The 20,138-nt window shown below is 41.6% G+C and overlaps 1 protein-coding gene across 3 annotated transcripts in view; it reads left to right on the forward strand.

Annotated features, from left to right (window-relative positions):
* The window catches only part of CACHD1 (cache domain containing 1), a 95,051-nt gene that overhangs the window by 26,082 nt on the left and 48,831 nt on the right, over window positions 1–20,138 (forward strand). For all 3 annotated transcript variants that reach the window (XM_027694372.1, XM_027694373.1, XM_027694374.1), the window contains exons 2-3: window positions 5,323–5,385; window positions 13,775–13,923. In XM_027694372.1, coding sequence (XP_027550173.1) covers window positions 5,323–5,385; window positions 13,775–13,923 — 212 coding nt within the window. The remainder of the gene's footprint in view (window positions 1–5,322; window positions 5,386–13,774; window positions 13,924–20,138) is intronic.

Here is a 20,138-nt window from a genome sequence, read left to right on the forward strand (position 1 = left end):
TCTACTTCGCTCCTTTTCAAGCAGTGTCATACCTATTTATCATCTCCCCTTCTGAGTCGTGAAATGATCCCAAAGGCTTTTACCTCCCACAGTCTATATACAAATGCCAAATGTGATGTTTTATACCATGAAAATTAAGATTAAACCTGAATCCCCCTTCTTCTGTTGTCCTCTGTGTTGCACAAAACATCTTCCAGTGCTGCATGTGGCTGAAGGTGATGGCAGCTTGAGTCATAAAATAGGGAGGTGGTAAACAATCTCCATTAAGATAAAAATTGGGAAGAAAGATGGTGTTTTCCTGCTTAAAACCTTAAATATTGGGGAATGTGTGCACCCATAAAGGTGTGTATGAGCATGTGGAGATACGTCTCTACAAATGTCTATCTCCTGAGTGCCAACAGGTTCTGTGCTCTGTTTATGGAGAAGTTGTGTCTGATGTCTCTGCTTTTTCTCACAATTGATTTTTTTTCCACATGCCAAGTAATCTTGTGTAAATTTTATATGTAAAATGAGCAGAATCACTTAAATGAAGCTACCAAAAGAGGCTTTCAGATGATGGTGTGGTTTACCAACACTCCCATAATGTGGATAACTGAGCACAGCCCAACTTTGCCCATTAGCAATAACTGGAGATCTTCTCCCAGCACAATGAAGATGCCAGGAGAGGAACTGGGCCAGGACAGCAGAAATATAAGCTGTATGGGTTTTGGCATTTCCTCATTTTTTGATGGACTGACCTGAGCTCGGCCTGTGAGCTTGGCATCACATTTCTCCTTGTCTGCCTCTGATACAGGTATCTGTTGCTGCTTGACAAATAATGTAAAGAAAAAAGCATTGATTAGTTAAATCCTTTCTGAAAACATGTTCTTTTTTGAAACCCACAGGAAGAGAAAGGCATTTGCAGTGTGGTGTTGGAATATTCCTTTTGTGCTCATCCCACTGAGTTTGCCTTTCGCTGTGTTTTCCTCCAATTTACTTCAGTTTCTTACATGGATATTGTAAATTCTTGGAGAAAAACATGAAGCATGTCCTTGATCTCTTGGGAACCCACTATTTAATGTTTCTTGGTTTTAGGAAATGGTAACAAAACATAACACGATATGGCTTCAGACACTGCAAAAATAAACTCCAGACAGAAGCCACAGGTTTCCCTGAAAACAATCCCACTCGGTGAGTTTCATCAGAGAAAGGATTTGTTGGATATTTGTTTGCTCACCACTTTTGAAAACATTAACCTTTCAAATAGGAAACAGACCCTGGTTAGGAGCTGCCTGAAGTTTAAGAAAGATCCCAGTCCTGCTGAGCTAATGCTGTATTTTACACATGTATATTTTGCTACTGCACTTCTGTATAACTTTTTAAATATTATTGTTTTTTTTTCATCCTGTCATTACCTAAATATGACAGGTAACAGAAATCTATGCCCTAAACCTGCTGAAAGATGTTGTTTTTTTTTTCTTTTTTTAAATCTCTCGTAGTATAGATGGTAAAGCAGCTTTGACATATTTACAGCTCAGTGGCTATTTTGCTAATCCTGGATTTGTTTTTCCTGGTTCACTTTGTCTCTAAAAATGTTATTTTTGTCGATGAGAAGGTGGATTCATATCTCATCTGGCAAATAAAGTGATGTGCAAATGGTTGACTGCTCTGCAGAGCAGTTGGCACTTGTTTTTTGTTGGGGACCTTGGAGATTTGGGGCTGGTGGCTTTTTCTGTTTGTTTTGATGCTGTGCTGACAGTCAGACTGGAGCTTTTTGAAGTGTTTTCTCACTGCAGTTCTTTGCTGCTGAGTTAATTTTAATCTCAAGCAACTGAGGGACAAGCCATTTAATATTTTACTTTTTACGCTAAGCTTGGTTTAGAGTCATCTCCCAGATTTCAAACTGAGTTGCCTTCAGCTTCAGGTGGTGAATGAAAGTCTCTTAAGCCTTGTTTTGGGACACCACAAAGCTAAGCCTGAGCTACTCCTTATCTCTGGCTGGCTGGGAAACCTGACTCCATTCTACCCGGAGATGTGGCTTTGGGTGCTGGGCCCATCCATCACTGTCAGACCCCACCTGTGCAAGGCATTAGACCCTGGTGGCCCAAATCTTTCCTGTCCCAGCCCCCTGCCCTTGGATCCTCTCATTGCTTCCTGATGTAGCTCACTTATCAAATATTTGTCCTGTTGTACAAAGCTAAAATTGAGGCTGGTGGCACCAAGAGCAGTTACAGTCATTGAAGGGGATATCGAGGTACCACAGAAGAATATTTTCTAGGAAGTTGCAAGTGCTTTGACCCAGAGAGGTAATTAAAGAGCTTAGGAAAGCAAATGTTGGCAATGTATGTTTGTAAAACAAACCCCTGCTTTCTCAGGACTCCATGCAGGCTGTGATCATCCCCTGCAGGCTCACAGGGACACATCTTGGCTCTCCTCTGTGTGTCTTGAAGCTGTCAGGGATCACCAGGAATCCTGTGGCAGTCCCTGCAGATACCATGATTTTCTCTTTTTAGGCTTCTGTTTGTGTAGCTAAACACAAGTGTTGAATGAGGGAAGGGGAGGATTAAGAGCAGGAATGATGATCCCAAGCAAAAAGATTCAGGTGTTGCCAGAGGCACAGAGGCCCTGGGGATGGTGCAGGGCTTTGTGCTCAGCCCCTGCCAGCACCACCAAGTTTAAACCTGATATAAAGCTGCAGGTGACAGGTACAGCCAGGAGACAAGTGTTATTTCTCGCCAGTGTTTGAATATTTTAAAAAGAATATTTATAAAATTATAATAAGCTTAAAAATGTTGTTGATAGAAAAATGAGGGGGGGAAATGAGAAAAATAAAGTAAAATGTTGTTCAGGGTTTGAGGTGGTGTGTGATGAGATGTTGGGAGTGATGGTGGGGATGGAGGTGGCTCCATGTCTGGTGGAGCACTAGCTTAGTGGGAAAGGCTGGATGCTGAGCCAGCACAGTGGTTGCAGCCTTCCTGCATTGAGAGAGTGAGTGGTGATGGGTTATGGGAAATAATCCCGGGAAGCATCTCATTAAACACGTGTGGAATTGTTCTGCTGGAGGGAGCTGATCCTGCTGCCATCTGCTCAGCAGAGCCAATTAAACAACGAGGGGTGGGGAAAATGAAGATGCTAATGGGCTGTGTAAATGCAATGGGCAAGATCTAAATATTTAGACTGTTGTAAGTTTGTGGAGCTGACTTTTGGGTCTGTGAAGTTACCTCAGCTTCAGCTAAGGTTGCCACTGATTTTCTGCTTAAAGTTACATCACTTTTTAAGTTGGTGAAATTGCTTAAATACAACAGGGAGGTATTTTTTGTTTTAGGTGTAATTCTGCATTGGAATTCTTGAGTAGGGAGCAGATATCCTGAGTAGGGACTGTACCCAGGCAGGGCTGAGCTCGGGGACCTCAGTGGGCAACAGATCACGTTTGGGTGGATTCCAAATCCTTAATTAATTTTAACTGTTGGTTTACTCATTATCTGTGCTGGCACTTTAACCAAGTGTCTCCTGCCCCCCCCCCGACATGCACAGTGATTTTAATTAAAAAAATAGAAGATACTGCACTGTTTTAAATATATTAGTTGAATTCAAAATCAAGCACAAATAGGTTAAAAAACTTAGTCCAGTGGCCAAATAAATTCCTGCTGGCACTGGGACTCTTATATAATGTTCTCTGGCATGATTTTGCAAGTTCATAAACACAGTTACGTGTGAAAGGGGTGGAGGAAGGGTCAGCTTTGTGTTGAGGACAGAAAGCTCCATTCTCAGTAGCTGACAGTCTATTTCCTCCTCGTTCCTTTTGATGTCTGGAGATTTAAATGCTGCATGGAGAGAAAAATTCAATTCATTTAAAACATTTTGCATCAAAATGACATGCTTTAATGTATTTTCTTCTGATGTTTAAATTATCTTTTCATCTCATGAGGGAGAAAAAAAAAGCCAACATGTTTGTAGTTAAAGTGCCCAAGCAGAACTTTAAACAAAGGTCTGGATGAAGAGGAAGTCTCAATGTACTAAGAGTAGATGCCTTTTTTTTCTTCCCCTGCCCCCCCTTCTTGGCTCTCTGAGACTTGTAAACCAAGGAGATTTATTGCTGCCCTTCCAAAGGCTTCTTCAGAATTAAGAGTTCAAATTTTTGGAATTCCTCAAGTCCTCAGGAGGGAGAGGGATAAAGGGAAAGTGATGATGGTAAGTAGAAGCAGAGCACACCAAAGGCTTTTCCAGGCTGGTTTGGCCAGTTATAGCTTTAGTAGGAGGAAATCAGCTGAATCTGCTTCAGAAAACCTCTTGGAGTCATGGAGCAGTGATGATTTCACAGCTAAAGGAGAGACTCAGCAGGGCCTTTATGAATCACTGTCCTTTGCCAGATGTGATGTCGTGTGTTTGACTTAATACTAATAGATGTGGAATCCATTCCATCAGTGAAATCCCAGCTCCCCTTGAGGCTGGTAGAGAAATGTCTCACAGCCTAAATAACCTCAAGATATTACCATTGCATTTATTGATAGTGAATAACCAGCACTATTGTTGTTCTGCATGATGCTGTTCTCTCAAAACTCTGCTGTATTTTGCAGCCATTAAGACAGATGGCAAAGGACATCATATGTTTACCAGTGGGCATAGCCCGAGCTGCCCTTGGAAATGAGAAATCTTGCAAGAGAAACTTAGGTGTATCAGGCAAACTTTTCAGGGATCCCAATCTTATTTTTCAGTCTGGAAGCTGAATATTAACAAGATGTTGAGTGTTTTTTCCTCGACATAACCACTGCAAAGTAAACGGAGATGGCAGTGTGGCTGTCACCTGTGGAAGCACTCCTGTTCCTCTGGGAACTGATGGGGAGCTTCCCCAGGGGAGGAAACAGCTCTCACTTCTATCTTCTGATACATCCATTTTTGCCATTAGTGAGGTTGATCTTCAAAATTGGGTCTCATTTTCCTTTTTTCCAGATACCAAATATGTCTAAATGTGGCTCACAGCCTCTCGTGTTAGTTGGAAACAAGTACTTTTAAAAATAGTTGCCTTGGGTTAAATATTCAGCAAGAGAAGGGTCATAGTTTGCACATAGTAGCTTTGTGATATGAGACATTGTTTTTAGCACCTTATGTCAGTCTGATAAATAAACAGATGTTTTGGAAAAACCCTGTTACGTACTTGCCTTCAAAACCAATGCAGATCCACAGATACAGAGAGACATGATTCCCTGTGGGTAAACCTGGCATTGGAGACTCCCCAGGTCCTTCTCTGACCTGATTTCCTCCCTCATTTGCCTTTTGGAGCTTGTTTAATGTGACATTTATAACAAAAAGTCTCTTACACATCCTTTCTGGTTTTTCTTGCAGAGGATATTCAACTCCTTTGTGTACACAGAGAAAATATCGAATGGAGAAAGTGAAGTTCAACAGGTGAGTCCAAAAGCCCCTTCCCAACTCTCACTGTGTCACCAAGGCAGAGTCAGCTTAGGGATTGCAGTTTTGCCTGGATTTGTGGCCCTTTCCTAACATCCAGCACATCAGATAACAACCAATGGAATAAATATAAATGGAGATGGCCTGTATGGGCTGATGATGCATTTGAGAGTTTTGAATTGCCATGAAAAGGTTTTCCATCTGTTTTTTGTGGGGCTGTCCCTTGGAATCAAAAGGACTCTCATGTAGTATCTCCCATTAATTGACAGGCTTTCGTGTTGGAATTGTCTCTTTTAAAATTGATGTAATTCAGAGCAAAACCACTAATGTCACTGTGAATGTGGAAATGGTGTCAATTGCTTTGTGGAAATATGGGACAGCTACAGCCTTGTGCATAACAATTGTGGTTGTGGGGCTTTTTAATTTTGCGAGGGCTTATGAGTACACACTTGAGCATTGAACTCTTCAGTTTAACATTGAGATAATACATCTCAGCACAGGCCTGCTTGCATTTTAATATGTGTGTATTTTTAAAATTAATTTTGGATTCATTTAAAAAAAGATAAATAGATCATCTTATATGCTTCAGGAAACTGAGGTACTAATTATGTTCACAAGTGCACCCTTGTGGTAAAGGCGATGGGTTTTGGTCAAAGAGGCAGCTGCTGCTCTGGAACAAAAACCCAGCTTTTCCTTCCAGTTTAAGCCTAGACTCACTTGCACAACCTTCAGCAAGTAACCTGACCTTCCTGGACCCCCATCTCACCAGTTTTAATGTTCAGTAAAAACAAAAGTGCCTCAGAGTGAGGCTTTCCCCAGGAAAAGGGAATTGCTCCTCAGCAGTGCAGACAGCCCAATTGTGCATGAGGGGTGTTGCTGGTTTCCAAGAGCAGATCAGTGCATGGCATGTTCATGGGCACTAAAACTGGTCATTTAATATAGAAAAAAATTACACTCTAAGTTGTGCTTATTCTAAATAGTGAAATTTCCAGTCTTTTTAAATACTTTTACCAAGGAAAAGTCAAAGCAGAGCTGGTTCAAATGGGATTGTGAGGGTGGGTTAGGTTGGAAAAGACCTTTAAGGTCATCAAGTCCAACCATTCCCCCAGCACTGCCAAGGCCACCACTGACCCATGTCCCCAAGTGCCACATCCACATGGCTTTTAAATCTCTCCAGGGATGGGGACTCTACCACTGCCCAGGGCAGCTGTGCCAGGGCTGGGAAACCCTTTCAAGGAAGGAATTTTCCCAAATATCCAATCTAAATGTCCACTGATGCAAGTTGAGGCCATTTCATCTCATCCTGTCCCTTGTTCCCTGGGAGCAGAGCCCGACCCCACTTGGCTCCCCCCTCCTGTCAGGGAGTTGCAGAGAGCCAGAAGGTCCTTCCTGAGCCTCTTTTCTCCAGGCTGAGCCCCCCCAGCTCCCTCAGCTGCCCCTGGTGCTCCAGACCCTTCCCCAGCTCTGTTGCCCTCCGGCTTTGGCTTCCCTGTAATCATGCCCAGGTGGGTGCCAGCATGCAAAGGGACCATGAGATTGTAATTGTCACCTGACTTTAAAAGTTTAAATCCCAAACCATCCCAACATCTTTAAGGAAGGGTTTCCTGCTTTGTGTCGTGTAGGGCAGCATTTTTCTGGAGTAGTTCTGGGTGGTCTGAGTGCCGCAGAAGGGCCATGTGGGCTGGATTATACGTATCAGATGGCTTTTGAAAGCCAAAAGTGTATTTGGGAAACCAAGAAACTGGATTAAAACTTCTTTGAGGTCCCGACTATCGATTCTCCACTTAGCAAAAGACTCTGCTTGTTCCCCAGTGCAGATGTCTGTGTTCAGCCTAAGTAGATATAAATAGCTGTCTAAACACTGGAGGTTGTGTGATGGATTCGGAGCTGTCAGAGGAGAAAAACGAGGCCCTGGTGAAGCACAATTACTGTGGTTAAAAGCTCAGCAGTGAAATGGATAGAGGAATAATTGAGCACTTCTGTTTCATTAATAACCAGATCTTTTAGCCCTAATGAATCACCAGCAATATAACTGGAGTTTTATGAGTGAGAGTAGGACATGGAACAGGATCGTCTTGAGCGAAGGCAAACAAATGTAAGCAAATGAAATCCCCTGCCTCTCATTCCTGTTTTTGTAATTCATTAACATTTTCTTAGCAACTGATACCCAAAGGCAATTAATTATGGATTTATGTCAGCTGGGATTTTTTCTGGCAGACCAATGGATTATTGTGGGGGTGGTGTTTTTTTTAATACCAAACTGTGTAAATAATGACTTTCAATTTGTTGAGAAAGTGAAAAACTCCAGCTGTTGGCCTTCAGGCCTAACTTTTCAATACCCTTGGCTTCCTTCGTGCCACACAAGAAGCAGTTTACCTGTTGACATTGAACTGGTTACACTTTTAAGGTTTGCAGTTATTACTATTGTACCTGACAGATAAAACCTTTTTTGCTTTGAATAGGTTATTAAAAATCATGTGGCCGTTCCCAGAAATAACTTGGATTCTTTCCCTGTAAGTTATTTCAATATCAGAGAATTCACATATGATATGAAAATGTAGTGGTGTGAGTTAGTGATCTAAATAAAGTGGAAGAGGGGTAGTTTTCTTAGGGGAAAATGTAGATTAGCTGATTTCAAGGAACTGTGTGTTCAGCGTCCTGCCAGATGTCTGGTTTCTGTGGTGTGGAGAGTAGGAAATGGGGCTCCATGGAGGAGAGAGGACAGAGAAGTGATCTTGAGCAGGAGTAGATTTCCCAGTTTTGGGGAGAGAAGTTGGAGCACAGCAGCAACAATCTCTCTCTGCAGAGAGAGATTTGTAATAACTCCTTGTATTTTTGTCTATCCCAACAAGGTGCAGGGTGTTCAGACCTGGTTGGTGTGCATTGGGTTGGGTTGAATTTTTATTTAGTTTGTTTTGGGTTTGGCAAAGAGCTCTTGGACTCTTTGGAGAGGAAATATATCTGTAATATGCTGAAAAACCTCCATTTGGCTGTTGAGCACATCTTCCCTGGCTGTGAAAAGTGGGATGTTCACACCACGTTGAACTTTACATCGATGTAAAGTGATAAAAGGCAATTACACTGTGTTTAATGTACTTCCAGAATGATTCAGGAATTTGGCCCTTTCTCTAGTTTCTGTTGTGTACCGTGTTTGACATCCTCCTTGGAGTAAGTCTGGGGAAGCTTTGCCAAAGTTACTGGCCAGTACAAAACCTCAAATAAGTCTTGGTCTCTTTGAAGAAATGCATATTGGAAAGTAGTTTCCTGTATCCTGATTAAGTATATTTTCAGTATCACCCAGAAAAGTAGGAATGGGGACTTTTCACAAGGACATGTAGTGATGGGACAAGGGGGAATGGCTTCAAACTGAAAGAAGGCAGGTTTGGATTAGATGTTTTAGGGAGAAATTGTTCCCTTTGAGGGTGGTGAGGCCCTGGCACAGGTTGCCCAGAGAAGCTGTGGCTGCCCCATTCCTGGAAGTGTCCAAGGCCAGGTTGGACAGGGCTCGGAGCAACCTGGGCTAGTGGAAGATGTCCCTGCCCATGGCAGGGGGTGGAACAAGATGATTCTTAATGTCCCTTCCAACCCAAACCATTTTAGGATTCTGTGAATGGTTTGAATCTGTTAAAGCAGAGGTGTGGGAAGAAGCTGGAGGTGATTCTATGATCCTTTCTTGAGTCACATTCCTGGTGACCTCCATGCTCTTCAGGATTGGTACGGAAACAGTGGTTTAAGAGCCTGGCACATTAGGAATAAATATATTAAAATTTTCTAAAAAAGAATCTATGGATGCACAGTTGTGATACAGCAGGAGGAGTGCCAGGTGGGTATCAGAGAGAGGAACTTTTTTCCAGATTTTTCTGGTTGACAGAGGGGATTTAAAACTAAAAATTATAACTAAACTCTTCCATTTATAAGCAATACTTTCTGAGGAGCCTGACAGTGTTAAATCCCTGGCTGTGAGTCCGTTATGGCATCCGTGCCTGTCAACCCCACTGATGCATATTTTATATCCAGTCTTGAAAACATGAAAAATACCTTGGCTTTCAAGCTACAGCCAGAAATAAAACCTAACCTTGGAGCTCTGCTTTCCCTCAGAGCTCCCTGCAAAGGGAAGACTTCAGAGCTGTGGAGCTTTGAGGGGGGAAGAAGCTTTAAAAAAAAAAGCTTGAGGGAACTATGCAAATGAGGCAAATGTCTCTGGGAAAATTAGAGAACCTCAGTGATGTTGTGATGAAAGGTTGTCAGTGGAGATGGTGACAATTGAAGTGCATTACCCATGGGTGCTGCAGTAATAGAACCAGGTGTTACCGTCCAACCTGTCTGCAAAGCCAAAGGCTTTGGCTGCCTGCCAGCTGCCAAAGGAAAGATGGAAAAAGTAGGGCTAATGGCTGCATTGTTTAGAGCCAGCACTCATGGCTTATTGTTTTGTTTATTGAAATTAGGAAGAAAATACAGAAATCTGAAAAAAAAAAGGAAAAGAGGAATGCCAAGTGAGGCTTCCTGTGCTTTTGTTTTTAAGGTGAGGTGAAGAGCACTTTGTGAATCAACCAGAGATGATAACATTTTATGCCAATCTCAAGGTATCCAGATTTATTTAGTCTCCATTAAAATGCGTGAATTGGATCATTTTTGGGGGAGCAGGGAATGTCTCTCACACTTGGTACCCACCCAAGGGTGGGATATCAGCAACCTGCCCCTTGTGTGTGCCTGATTCAGGACACAGCTTTGCATTTTGCCTTAAAAATGTTTTAACAATTACTTTAGAATGGTTTAATAGTTCACTGCTCTGTCCTTTCATTATTTGTTATCTCTTTCTCTCTGCCCCTTTGAGGTTTTGTAACCAGAGTGGGTCTGGCATCCATCAGTATCCAGAGGCTCTTCAGCTCCAGGCAGTTTAAAAAAAGCAGAGTTTATGTTGGATAAAAAGTTTAGGGTTTTATTTAGAAAGAGGAGAAGGTGATTTAAGCCTGCAGCTTTTATTCTGACAGGTTCTAGTAATGAGTGCATCACTTTGCAAGCTGAATAAAGTTTGGGAGGGAATTATGTGAGTGTGCACATGTGCATGTGCACACCAGGCAGCCGTGAGGAGCTGGGAAGGATGGATTGTTTTTTGCTGTTGTTTTAATCACTGAGGCCTGGAATGCCTGTTCACTGTCCTGGATTTTGTGCTCCACTGAAGCCCAACTATGGCAGAAAAATTCAGTTAGTTTTGTTAGGCTTCATCTGGATAGCACTTCTCAATTTGATAATTTAGAACCATTTGTTTTTAGTAATTTTAGTAATTTTATCTGGTTGGTGTGTTACCCTTAGTTTCTTAACATAGTTTATTCATTGTAAGCAATTTTCAGTAGAAAATTGGTTTTGGATCATCTCACCATTGGTGACTTATTTGAGTTTGCTGTTTTTAAGGTGGTTTGGATTGTTGGGAGTATTGTCTTGCTATCAGAGAACAGTATTTTTAGAGTTCTTTAGATTAAACAAACTGAATTCTTCCAACTGTGCTTCTGTCTGTGGGCAGGGAAGGGATGTCTGTGGAGCTCTGGGAGGCTTCAGGTCCCTCGTTGCTGACATGCACTTGACTCTCTGCCCCGACCAGAGTGTTGGATCCCATTTAATAAAAGTAACGTAATGACTTTGAGCCGTTCAGAGGTTTTTCGGTGGGTGATGCAGTTTAGGAACAAAGCATTTGCTTCTTGTCAGCTTCTGAGGTATAGGATCTTCTGAAAAACAGATTTGTCAGATCCTTAGACTCGGCACAGCAGGGTGAAATTCAAAGGCTGGGGGGTGCTTTTATCGTTCAACCTTGAAGGTGAAAACTCATCAACGCCGAAACCTCGTCTTGTACAGCCTTCATTTATCAGAGACCAGCCGTGATTCCCAACCAGAGGCCTTTTGTTCTGGGGCTCTGTGTTGGTTTTATTACTGCTAATGATGCTCATATGGGCCTTTTCTCAGCAAAGTTAAGCTCTCTCCCCTTTTCATGATTTTAGGTAGAAAAACCAAGAAAAAAAAGTACATATTCAAATATCTGGTTTACTTTGTGCTTAAGCACAGCCATTTCATTTGCCTAAACTTAGAGAGAGACTTTGTACCCACGAAACTTTAATGGAAATTTAGGAAATTTGGCTTGTGTATGTTTGAGACTCTGCAGAAGAATCCACACATTTGAGGAGTACAGCCAGACAAAAAGAAAGTTTACCGTAAAACAGCTTATTATCTAACAACTGGGAGCAATTTAATAGTGTTGGATGTCTAACATGGAGCAGCCCATTAGCAGTCCTCTGGTGCCTTGGCAATAAATCATTCTACAAAGCTAATTAGGTATAATTCTGCAAGTCATTTGAGCAAGGTCCTATTAAAACCTGTGCTCCCAGGAGACCTGTCGTGGAGCTGCAGCATTCCCTGGGAACAATGGAGGCAATGCCAGTGCTGTATCAGAGTGGGCCTCATTGTTCACATAACAAAGTAAATAATGGTAAAATGTCCTGTTAGTAATAGTTAGGAAAGACATTTGTTAGTCCAGGGGATGTGGAAAAACCGACGGCGTTTCTCGGCACTTGTAGTGGCTCCGTTAAATCATCCCTGCAGAGTTTGGGGTGTACAGGGAGCAGGAAAGGGGAGTAGTGTAGAGTAAGGAGCTGACTTAGCTCTGGAGAAGTTTGCAGAATTGCAAAATGCAGTGTTCCTGAATATTCAACACCTCAGTATATTGCTCAGAGATTATTCTTTTTCATTTAGGATGTGTCTGGCTGATGATTAAATATAATAGAAGTATTGATGTGAAAAGGGTACACAGAATGTGCAGAGCAAAAAAAAAAAAAAGCCTGATCTGTTTTATTAATTTCTCACTTTGATGAAAGACCAGGAGCACAAGTCTCAGGAAATGTTTCTTGTAAATTCTGACGCTTCCTCATAACTATGTTTACTGTCACGTTTGCTCAAGGAACAGCTACAGTATTTTCCCTTCCAGTTTTCCCTGGCAGAGTCATTAGTCAGGCTCGTTGGGAAGGGCCTAATGAAGGAGACACCAGTGAGCTCTTATCTGACAGCACAGTGACTTCAATGGGCCTGTGATGTGTCCCAGCAGGCTCTGCCCTTGTTAACACCGGGAGCCTTCCCACTGCTTGGAGTCTGCCTGGCGTGGAGAGAGCTCTGCCTGCAGAAAGTCCTTCAAATCACACACCAACCAGCTCTGATACAGAGCTTGGAAATACTTGTTTGCAAAAATTTGTTGATTTATTTTTACTTTTATTTAAATTCTTCTAAGAAATATTAAAAAGAAGGGCTGAAGTACCTAATTTTCTATTTCTAAAGTTTAATTCTTTTAAAAGGCCTGAGAATTGCTGGGGAGGGACAACAGTGTTTGTTTTCACTTTCTGAAAGGAGAGAAATTGGCTCTTACAATAGTGTAACCTCCAAACCTTATCCTTATTTATAAGTGGTTGCCTTCCTCAGAGGGAATTCTGACAGCAGAAGGCTTCAGGAGGAATTTCACTGGTGCGAGACAGTTGTCATTATTTTCTTTCTGTTATATTATAACATCAATTAGAGATTTTTCATTTTGTAGTTGAGGTTTGTAGTTGAAACCGTTGTAGCTTATGATGAGGCTCACTGAGCTGAGAGATCGATGAAGAAAATCATTCAGGTGATACTCAGCCAAGAGCCTGTGAAGCCTCCCGGGAAAGCAGCAGGGATTACAGCGGAAAAGCAAGAGCTGGGATGGCTTATTTTGCCCAAATCTACACAAAAGGAGTTACGAAATACATCTGCACGGATACACCTGATTGAGGAAGCTGTTGATGGACAGAGAAATATTCATGGCAGTATTTGGGATTCCCTGGATCCTGTAAACAGATTCAGTGCAATGGGAGATTTACTGTTGTGTGTTTGCTCCTGAAGCAGCAGGAGAGTTCTGTGGAGGTGATGGCTTCTCTAACACTGTTATTTGGGCTTTCCTAGAGCTTCATTAAGTTGACCTGTGGCCTGTTTTAGTCTCCATCACATCCTCGTCAGGCCTTGGAGCACTTCAGTGCTAAGCCAGTAGTACAGGCAGTCACCTCCAGGTGTCAGTTCTTAATGAAAGGGAGGTTTGATGCAATGGAAAGTACACTTCTCATACATGGAAAACTCTTAAGTTCAAGCACCCACTTCTAGATGGTAAATGTATTTTATCTTTTTGCCTTTATTGCTTTCTGTGGCCAGTATTATTAATTACTTGATTTGTAGTGCTTGAACCACTGAAATAAAAGTCCAACGAGCATATCAGACAACTATTATATTTAACACATGCAGCTTTTACTTTCCATTGATGTTGGTTACCAAGAAATGGATAATATAGAGAAAGTGACTTAATTTTAATATTTCTTTTTACTTCTTTTTGTAGTTGGCAAAAAAAATTCGAGAAAAATTTAACCGTTACTTGGATGTTGTGAATCGTAACAAGCAAGTAGTGGAAGCATCGTACACTGCCCATCTCACATCACCCTTGACTGCCATCCAAGACTGCTGTACTATTCCACCATCTATGATGGAGTGAGTATTAAATTCTGAAATTACTTATGCTGTCTCTTAAAAATGAAGAAAAATTATGTTTTCTTTGCAAAATCGCCTGTATTTTCTGCTATTTTTAATAACTCTGAAAAAGGGAGAAGGTGGAATTCCAAAGGTGCCTCTTACCTTGTCCTCAGATTCTTTTACATTTCTGCTACATCAGTGTTTAATGAGGAGCTTTAAACAAGAACTGGGAGTCAGCTGGAAACAAAAAAAAAAAAGGAAAAAAATTTGTTCAGCCCTTCACAGTCTTCTATACAAAATGAGCCTGTCTGGATCCAAGATACCATTTTTGCACTGAGGCACTGCTTGCCTTGAATAATTCTTCTCAAGCTGGTCATGGGATTGGTTTTTTTCTCCTTTGAAGTAACCAAAATCACGAGTTGGTCAGTACATCACATGCTAAAAATGCTGCTTTACAGTTAAATCAAGTTGACGTGCTGCTGTTTGATACAGAGGTTTACAGAAATTGAGCATATTGCTTGGAAACTGGATTTGTTCATGTTCAATTTGTTTTGTTTTTAAATACAGGGGTTTTGAATAGTCTAAATCTGGGCAGTTGGTTGTGTTTAATCATGTTTTATTATGCTGCCTATTTGCTGAATAGGCACTTAGGTTTCCTAATTGTAGGAAGGTGTGATAGAAGGTCTGATTTTTCCAATAAAAGGGTAATAATTTTTTCAATGTTCAACATTTTAAACATTTAGTTCCATATGCTCTTGAAAAGAACAAGAGTAACTTTCCATTTCATAGAATCCTTGAAACGTTTGGGTTGGAAGGGACCTTAAAAATCATTTCATTCCAGCCCCTGCCACGGGCAGGGACACCTTCCACTATCCCAGGTTGCTCCAAGCCCTGTCCAACCTGGCTTTGGACACTTCCAGAGATGGGGCAGCCACAGCTTCTCTATTTATGGAAAGTTTATGCAAACTTGATTATGGAGTTTTAAAAGCATCTGCCACCTGGATATTGTGATCATATTTTGAATTCTTCCACGTTTTAATTTGTGGACTAACTTGCTCCAGCTGTGAGGAGGCCTGCACATGTGGGACGTTAAATTGGATGTGCTATTGCTGTTAACAGCTTATCCTTGATGTTTAAAATGTGTGTTTTAGTTGGGCAGAAGAGTGCTGGCATTAGAGCAGTGGTAATTATAATATTTTGGTTTGGAGCATTTATCAGCTGCTGCTGCAGAAGAGGTCACATGGAAAAAGACAGATTTGTCTGTCCTATTTGCTGTTTTCATGGGATACTTTGCTTTAGATTGTGCCTTGAAAATGTGTATGTCCTTAGGGCTGTGACTTTCCTTCAGGAGGGTTGTGAAATATTTGTGTTACAACTCCTTAACTCTGTGTATTCTTTTTCTTGATGTTTTGTCATGTGGCCTCTTCACTTGAGCAAACACTTGGGGCAAGAACAGTGTCAGGAGCACATTGTCTTCAGGGTGTATTTTTAAGGTAGATTTGAGGGCCTGTCCCGCAGTGTTGAAGGCTGTTTTTCACATGGTGTTCAGCCTCTAAAAAGAGACATTTGAAAATCTGATGGCACTTCATGCTGCCAGGTGATTGTTCCATCAGCCTTTTACATTGCTGTCCAACTTATTGACATTCCATAGGGAATGCTGCAAGTTTGGATTGGTTTTGGAAAAATTAACTTGTGAGGGAGATGCTGAACTATTCTGTAGAGAAAGGAATTTTTCTTCAGGTTTTTTTTTAATGGCTTGTTATCTCCAGTTTGTATTTGTTGTTACCATTAACAAAATTATCCATTTGTGGCCTTGTGTTTGCTTGTCTTTATCTTGAAAATCCAAGCATTGGCTTCAAAGAGGGTTTGCCTTGTTGCTTGAGATAAACTGTGAGACTTCCACACCTGGTGACTGTAAATAAATGATACAAAATAGGACCTAACAAAGCACCAACTGGGTTATAACATGAACCTGGTATTTGACTTGCTTGTTTTTAGTTGAGTAGTGACATATGACATGGAAAGCAATATTTATGTTATTGCCATTATGTGGTGCTGGCTTTACAGTGAAAAGCCCAAATAAATAAGTTTTCATGTGACTGATTGCAGTCCACAGTGATTAGTTCTGGATTAAAATTAACAGCCTGTGTTTTGGTCGCTATTGTACCCAACATATACTGGTTTATCTAGTGTAAGTACAGCAGTTGTGTATTTGTTCCCCCACCAGGGCAGGTTTGTGCAATGGAACTGCCTTGTTTTGGATAGTGGTGAAAAAAAATAAATTAGAATATGCAACACCAGCTAGATGAGGCAGTGCAGTTGGTGGCTGTCGAGTGGTTTTGGCAGGGGACTATTCCCTAGGCCTTAATTCCACAAACATTTAATCATACAATTATGCTCATCTGGTTTACCAAAGAGTCTAAATATGTGCTTGGGTAAAGGAAAATTAATCACACGCCTAAGTACATGTGCAGGGGAGGTGGACAGAGCAGGGACTGTGTGTTCCTCTCTAGATTTTGCTGATCCTTTCTTCAGATGTATCAGTTTGCATTTTCAGTTCTACTTAATCAAGGTTTGGGAATGGCAAAACCATGGTGACGTGGAGGGAGAGCAGAGCAGGCAGAGAGCAGAGCTTTGAGACATCTCAGAGTGGTTGGTTCAGAGATCTGGTACCTGCCAAAGCATCTGGGCTGTATTTGTGTCTAGGTTGGAGCCTGGCTCCTTTTCCCAGGGAAGTGCTCAGAGCAGTTGGGAGGAGGCACTGCTCCAACCAGACAGAGTTAATATGGATCAAGTGCTCCAGGCTCTTAGCAAAACTGATGGAAGATAAGGAAAATGGATGTCAAGTGACATGCATCTCCTAATCCTCCAAGAAATCCCTGCTGGAAAAATAAGGCTCTGTGTCTCCTCAGTAACAAAGGCTGCTGAAGGAGCCATGAGAAACGAATTTCATGCTGTCTCCAGACATTCCCTATCATGATTGAATTGGGTGGTCATTTACAAGACAATGTTTTAATTAAAGTGTCTTCCTCCTTAAGAGGATAAATACCTTTGTGCACAAGATGGTGTCTCCTGGTTTTCATGCCTAAGAGCGCTCAGTAGGTATTCAGGAAATCTCCGAACTGAGATGGGCTGATGTGCAGATGGGGCTGTGACAGTGTCGGCAAGAGGGCAGAGAAAAGAATAAAGTGTGTTTGTTTATCGGAGGTCCTGAGCACCTGCAGCTTCCCTGCACCTGCAGTGGGAACTTATGGGATACGTCCGTTGTGAGAAGTGTCTACATAAGGATTTCAGAAATGAATTTTGGGAAGCAGGTTTGGAAGCATTAGCTTTGCGTGGTCTGACATGAGTGACAACTGAAATAACTTTATTCTTAAATATGGTGTTGGCCTGGATGACAACAGGTAGATAAATGGGTGCTGTATATCGAACATTTGCAGAGGAAATAAAATCAAACTCTTTCCACAGAAAGGTAAGTCTGATATGTGGGTAATGTTTGAGTCATCTACCTGTTACACAAAATGCCTTATTTAGGAAAATCTGTGATTAGTGCTAACTGGCTCTTTTAGGAGGCTTCCAGAAGTAGCTTTATATAGTTCCAGTGTGCCAGGTTATAATTCCAGTTTGCCAGGTAAGTCCAAGTTGTGTTTGCATCATAAGTACATGTGAAGATGCAGTTGCACATATGCACTTTACAGAACTGGGACTGTACAGGACAAACCAGTGGTTTCTCAGCATAGCAAAGCCCTGCATGGCTGCAGTGAAGTTGCCTTCCCCCCAAAAAAGAGGATTTAAGTTATTAATCAGATGCATTTGTAAGGAAACACAGAGCTGCCTATGCAGCTTTTCCAACAAAAAACCAAACAATGCTTTTAAAGGAAGACAAAACATTTTCCCTAACCCAGCCTCGATCCTTCTCCTCTCCTGCCCAGTTTTGAGACCCATTGCTGTGATGTGCTTCAGCATTTCATGTCTTTGGGTGTCTGTGAGAGAAGGTGGGAAATCCATTTTGCTTGAGTTGCCTTCGACTTGGATTTGAGCAGGGAGAGAAGGACAGAGTGGCAGCTCTGGAAAGCCACCCCCTGTGTCGTCACTGCTGTGAGAGGGGACCAGTAAAGCTGTACCTCCACATTGGACATGGATACACCTTTGTACTGGTGGAAACATCCCCTGTACTCTTAGCTTCTACCCTGGAGGACAGAAATGAATTTCACTGCTGGTTTTTTATGGGAAGTTGTCACAGGTCTCCAAACCCATCTATTTAGAGTCTCATTGGCATCATCAGTGTTCCTGCTCTTGCTCTAAACATCCATGTTTCAAAGCAGCTGGAAATCTATTTTTACTTTTATTTAGCTATGCTGATAAGAGCTCAGGGAATGCATTTATCTAAATTTGTGAGAGGAAATGGAATGGAGAAATGTTTGTTGGTAAAACAGGCTCCTTGGCAGTGTTGCATTGCAAACATTAATAGGGCTGTTTGAATAAGTGAGTTTACAAACCTATATTTGAAAATCATTTACTCCCTGACTATGATACTGCCTTCAAAAGTGGTCTGGTTTTTTCTTTTTTTTTTTTTTTAAACAGATGGTTAAATATTTGCTAATGCAGTTCAATTTTATCACAGCTCTTTCTGTGTTTATCTTTCCTCTCCCTAGCAGTTAAGTGGGAGATAACGGGAATCCCATTCACTTCCTTCTGTTGCTGCAATATCTGAAGAGCTGCACTTCCAAAGGAGAAGTGGGTGGGCCACTCTGAATGAAATTTAAGATGTATTTGCTGTTCTTGCAGAGTATCAGGCTGCAGTAGATGATGTAGGGAGTGTACATAGTCTTGACAGGACCTTGATTTGTCCATAAAATGCAGCAGGTATTTAGGAAATTGCTCTTTTGGACTGTTACTTTACTTCTGATGTAGCCAAAAGCCTCATGAAAAAGTGGGTTTGGAATAGTTTCTGTTACTGGGTTGAATCCTTCTTCCAATAATACACTTTATTTACTCCTGAGAGCAAGAATGTTTGGAGTTTTTCAAGAATAGTTGAAATAATTGGAGCAACTTTAATGCCTAGCCAGAAGAAATTGATTAACGGAACCATCAGTAGCTTTTTTTCCCAATTTATTAATAAAAACATTGTTTTCCAGCATTCTGTTGAGATGCAGTGGGGACCATATATTAAAGTATTTATGTAAAATAGGAGTTACAATCTTGCCCTGCAATCAAGCAAACAGGCCTAGTTGTGGATTTCAAAGGAACTGCTCAATTTTGAGCCAACTTGCGTAATTTCATTTGCATACTGATGGCAGCTTAAAGGGAAAAGGGAAAGGGGGGAAAGAAATGAGTGTTAAAACAACGTGAACCCCTCAGCAGCTGCTCAAGTGCCATTTTTATGCACAGCTCACTAAACTGAAACTGTACAAAAGAGGCTGATTTACAGTGTAAATTCAGGCCGAGCACAATCCAATTGGAGCTCACTCGAGCCCTGGTTTGATGTGAGATTCAAAGCCCCTGCAAATTTATTTTATCTCCTCCACTTGCTGATCTCCCGCCCGTAAATCCTGTTGAAGGAGAATAAAAATGAGCACGGCCTGATGGGAATTGAGTGTGTGAAGTTCAAAGCAGTTTGTACATCAGAGCCAACGTCAATCACATGAACATCTTGCGAGCCAGGCAGGGAGCGGGTTCTCCATGGGGAAGAGATCAAAGTGGGAGTCGCAGCTCTGTTTGCTCCCTCGGGATGCGCCTTCGATCGGGTCTTCATTAAAGCGAATCCAGAAGGAAGGGCTTGGAGAGAGGCAGGGAAAGGGGGATGGGGTGCAGAGGCCTGGCTTGGAAGTGAATTTCAGCCAATGTCTTCTGCTCAGGTTTAAATAAGTACAAAATTATATCTAAATGCAAGGGTTTGTTGTGTTTTCATTGGGAAGGATTCTGGAGGAGTTCCCAAGTGTTGGATTTGGTGTTGTCACCTAGAACATTTTGGGCCAAATCTCGGAGAAGACCTTGGTCAGCCATCACTGTTTTCATCCACCTTGTAGTCGAGCTCCTTGCAAAAGTGGTGGATGCTGGTAAAAATTTAGGGAGACACTGGTAAAAAATGAGGGAAGACACTGGTAAAAATTTACAGAGACATTGGTAAAAAATGAGGGAAGACACTGGTAAAAATTTATAGAGACATTGGTAAAAATGAGGGAAGACACTGGTAGAAATTTAGGGGGACACTGGTAGAAATTTAGGGGGAC

This window comes from Neopelma chrysocephalum, unplaced genomic scaffold (genome assembly GCF_003984885.1).
Source record: "Neopelma chrysocephalum unplaced genomic scaffold, ASM398488v2 Primary Assembly neopelma1_97, whole genome shotgun sequence".
Taxonomy (NCBI): domain Eukaryota; kingdom Metazoa; phylum Chordata; class Aves; order Passeriformes; family Pipridae; genus Neopelma; species Neopelma chrysocephalum.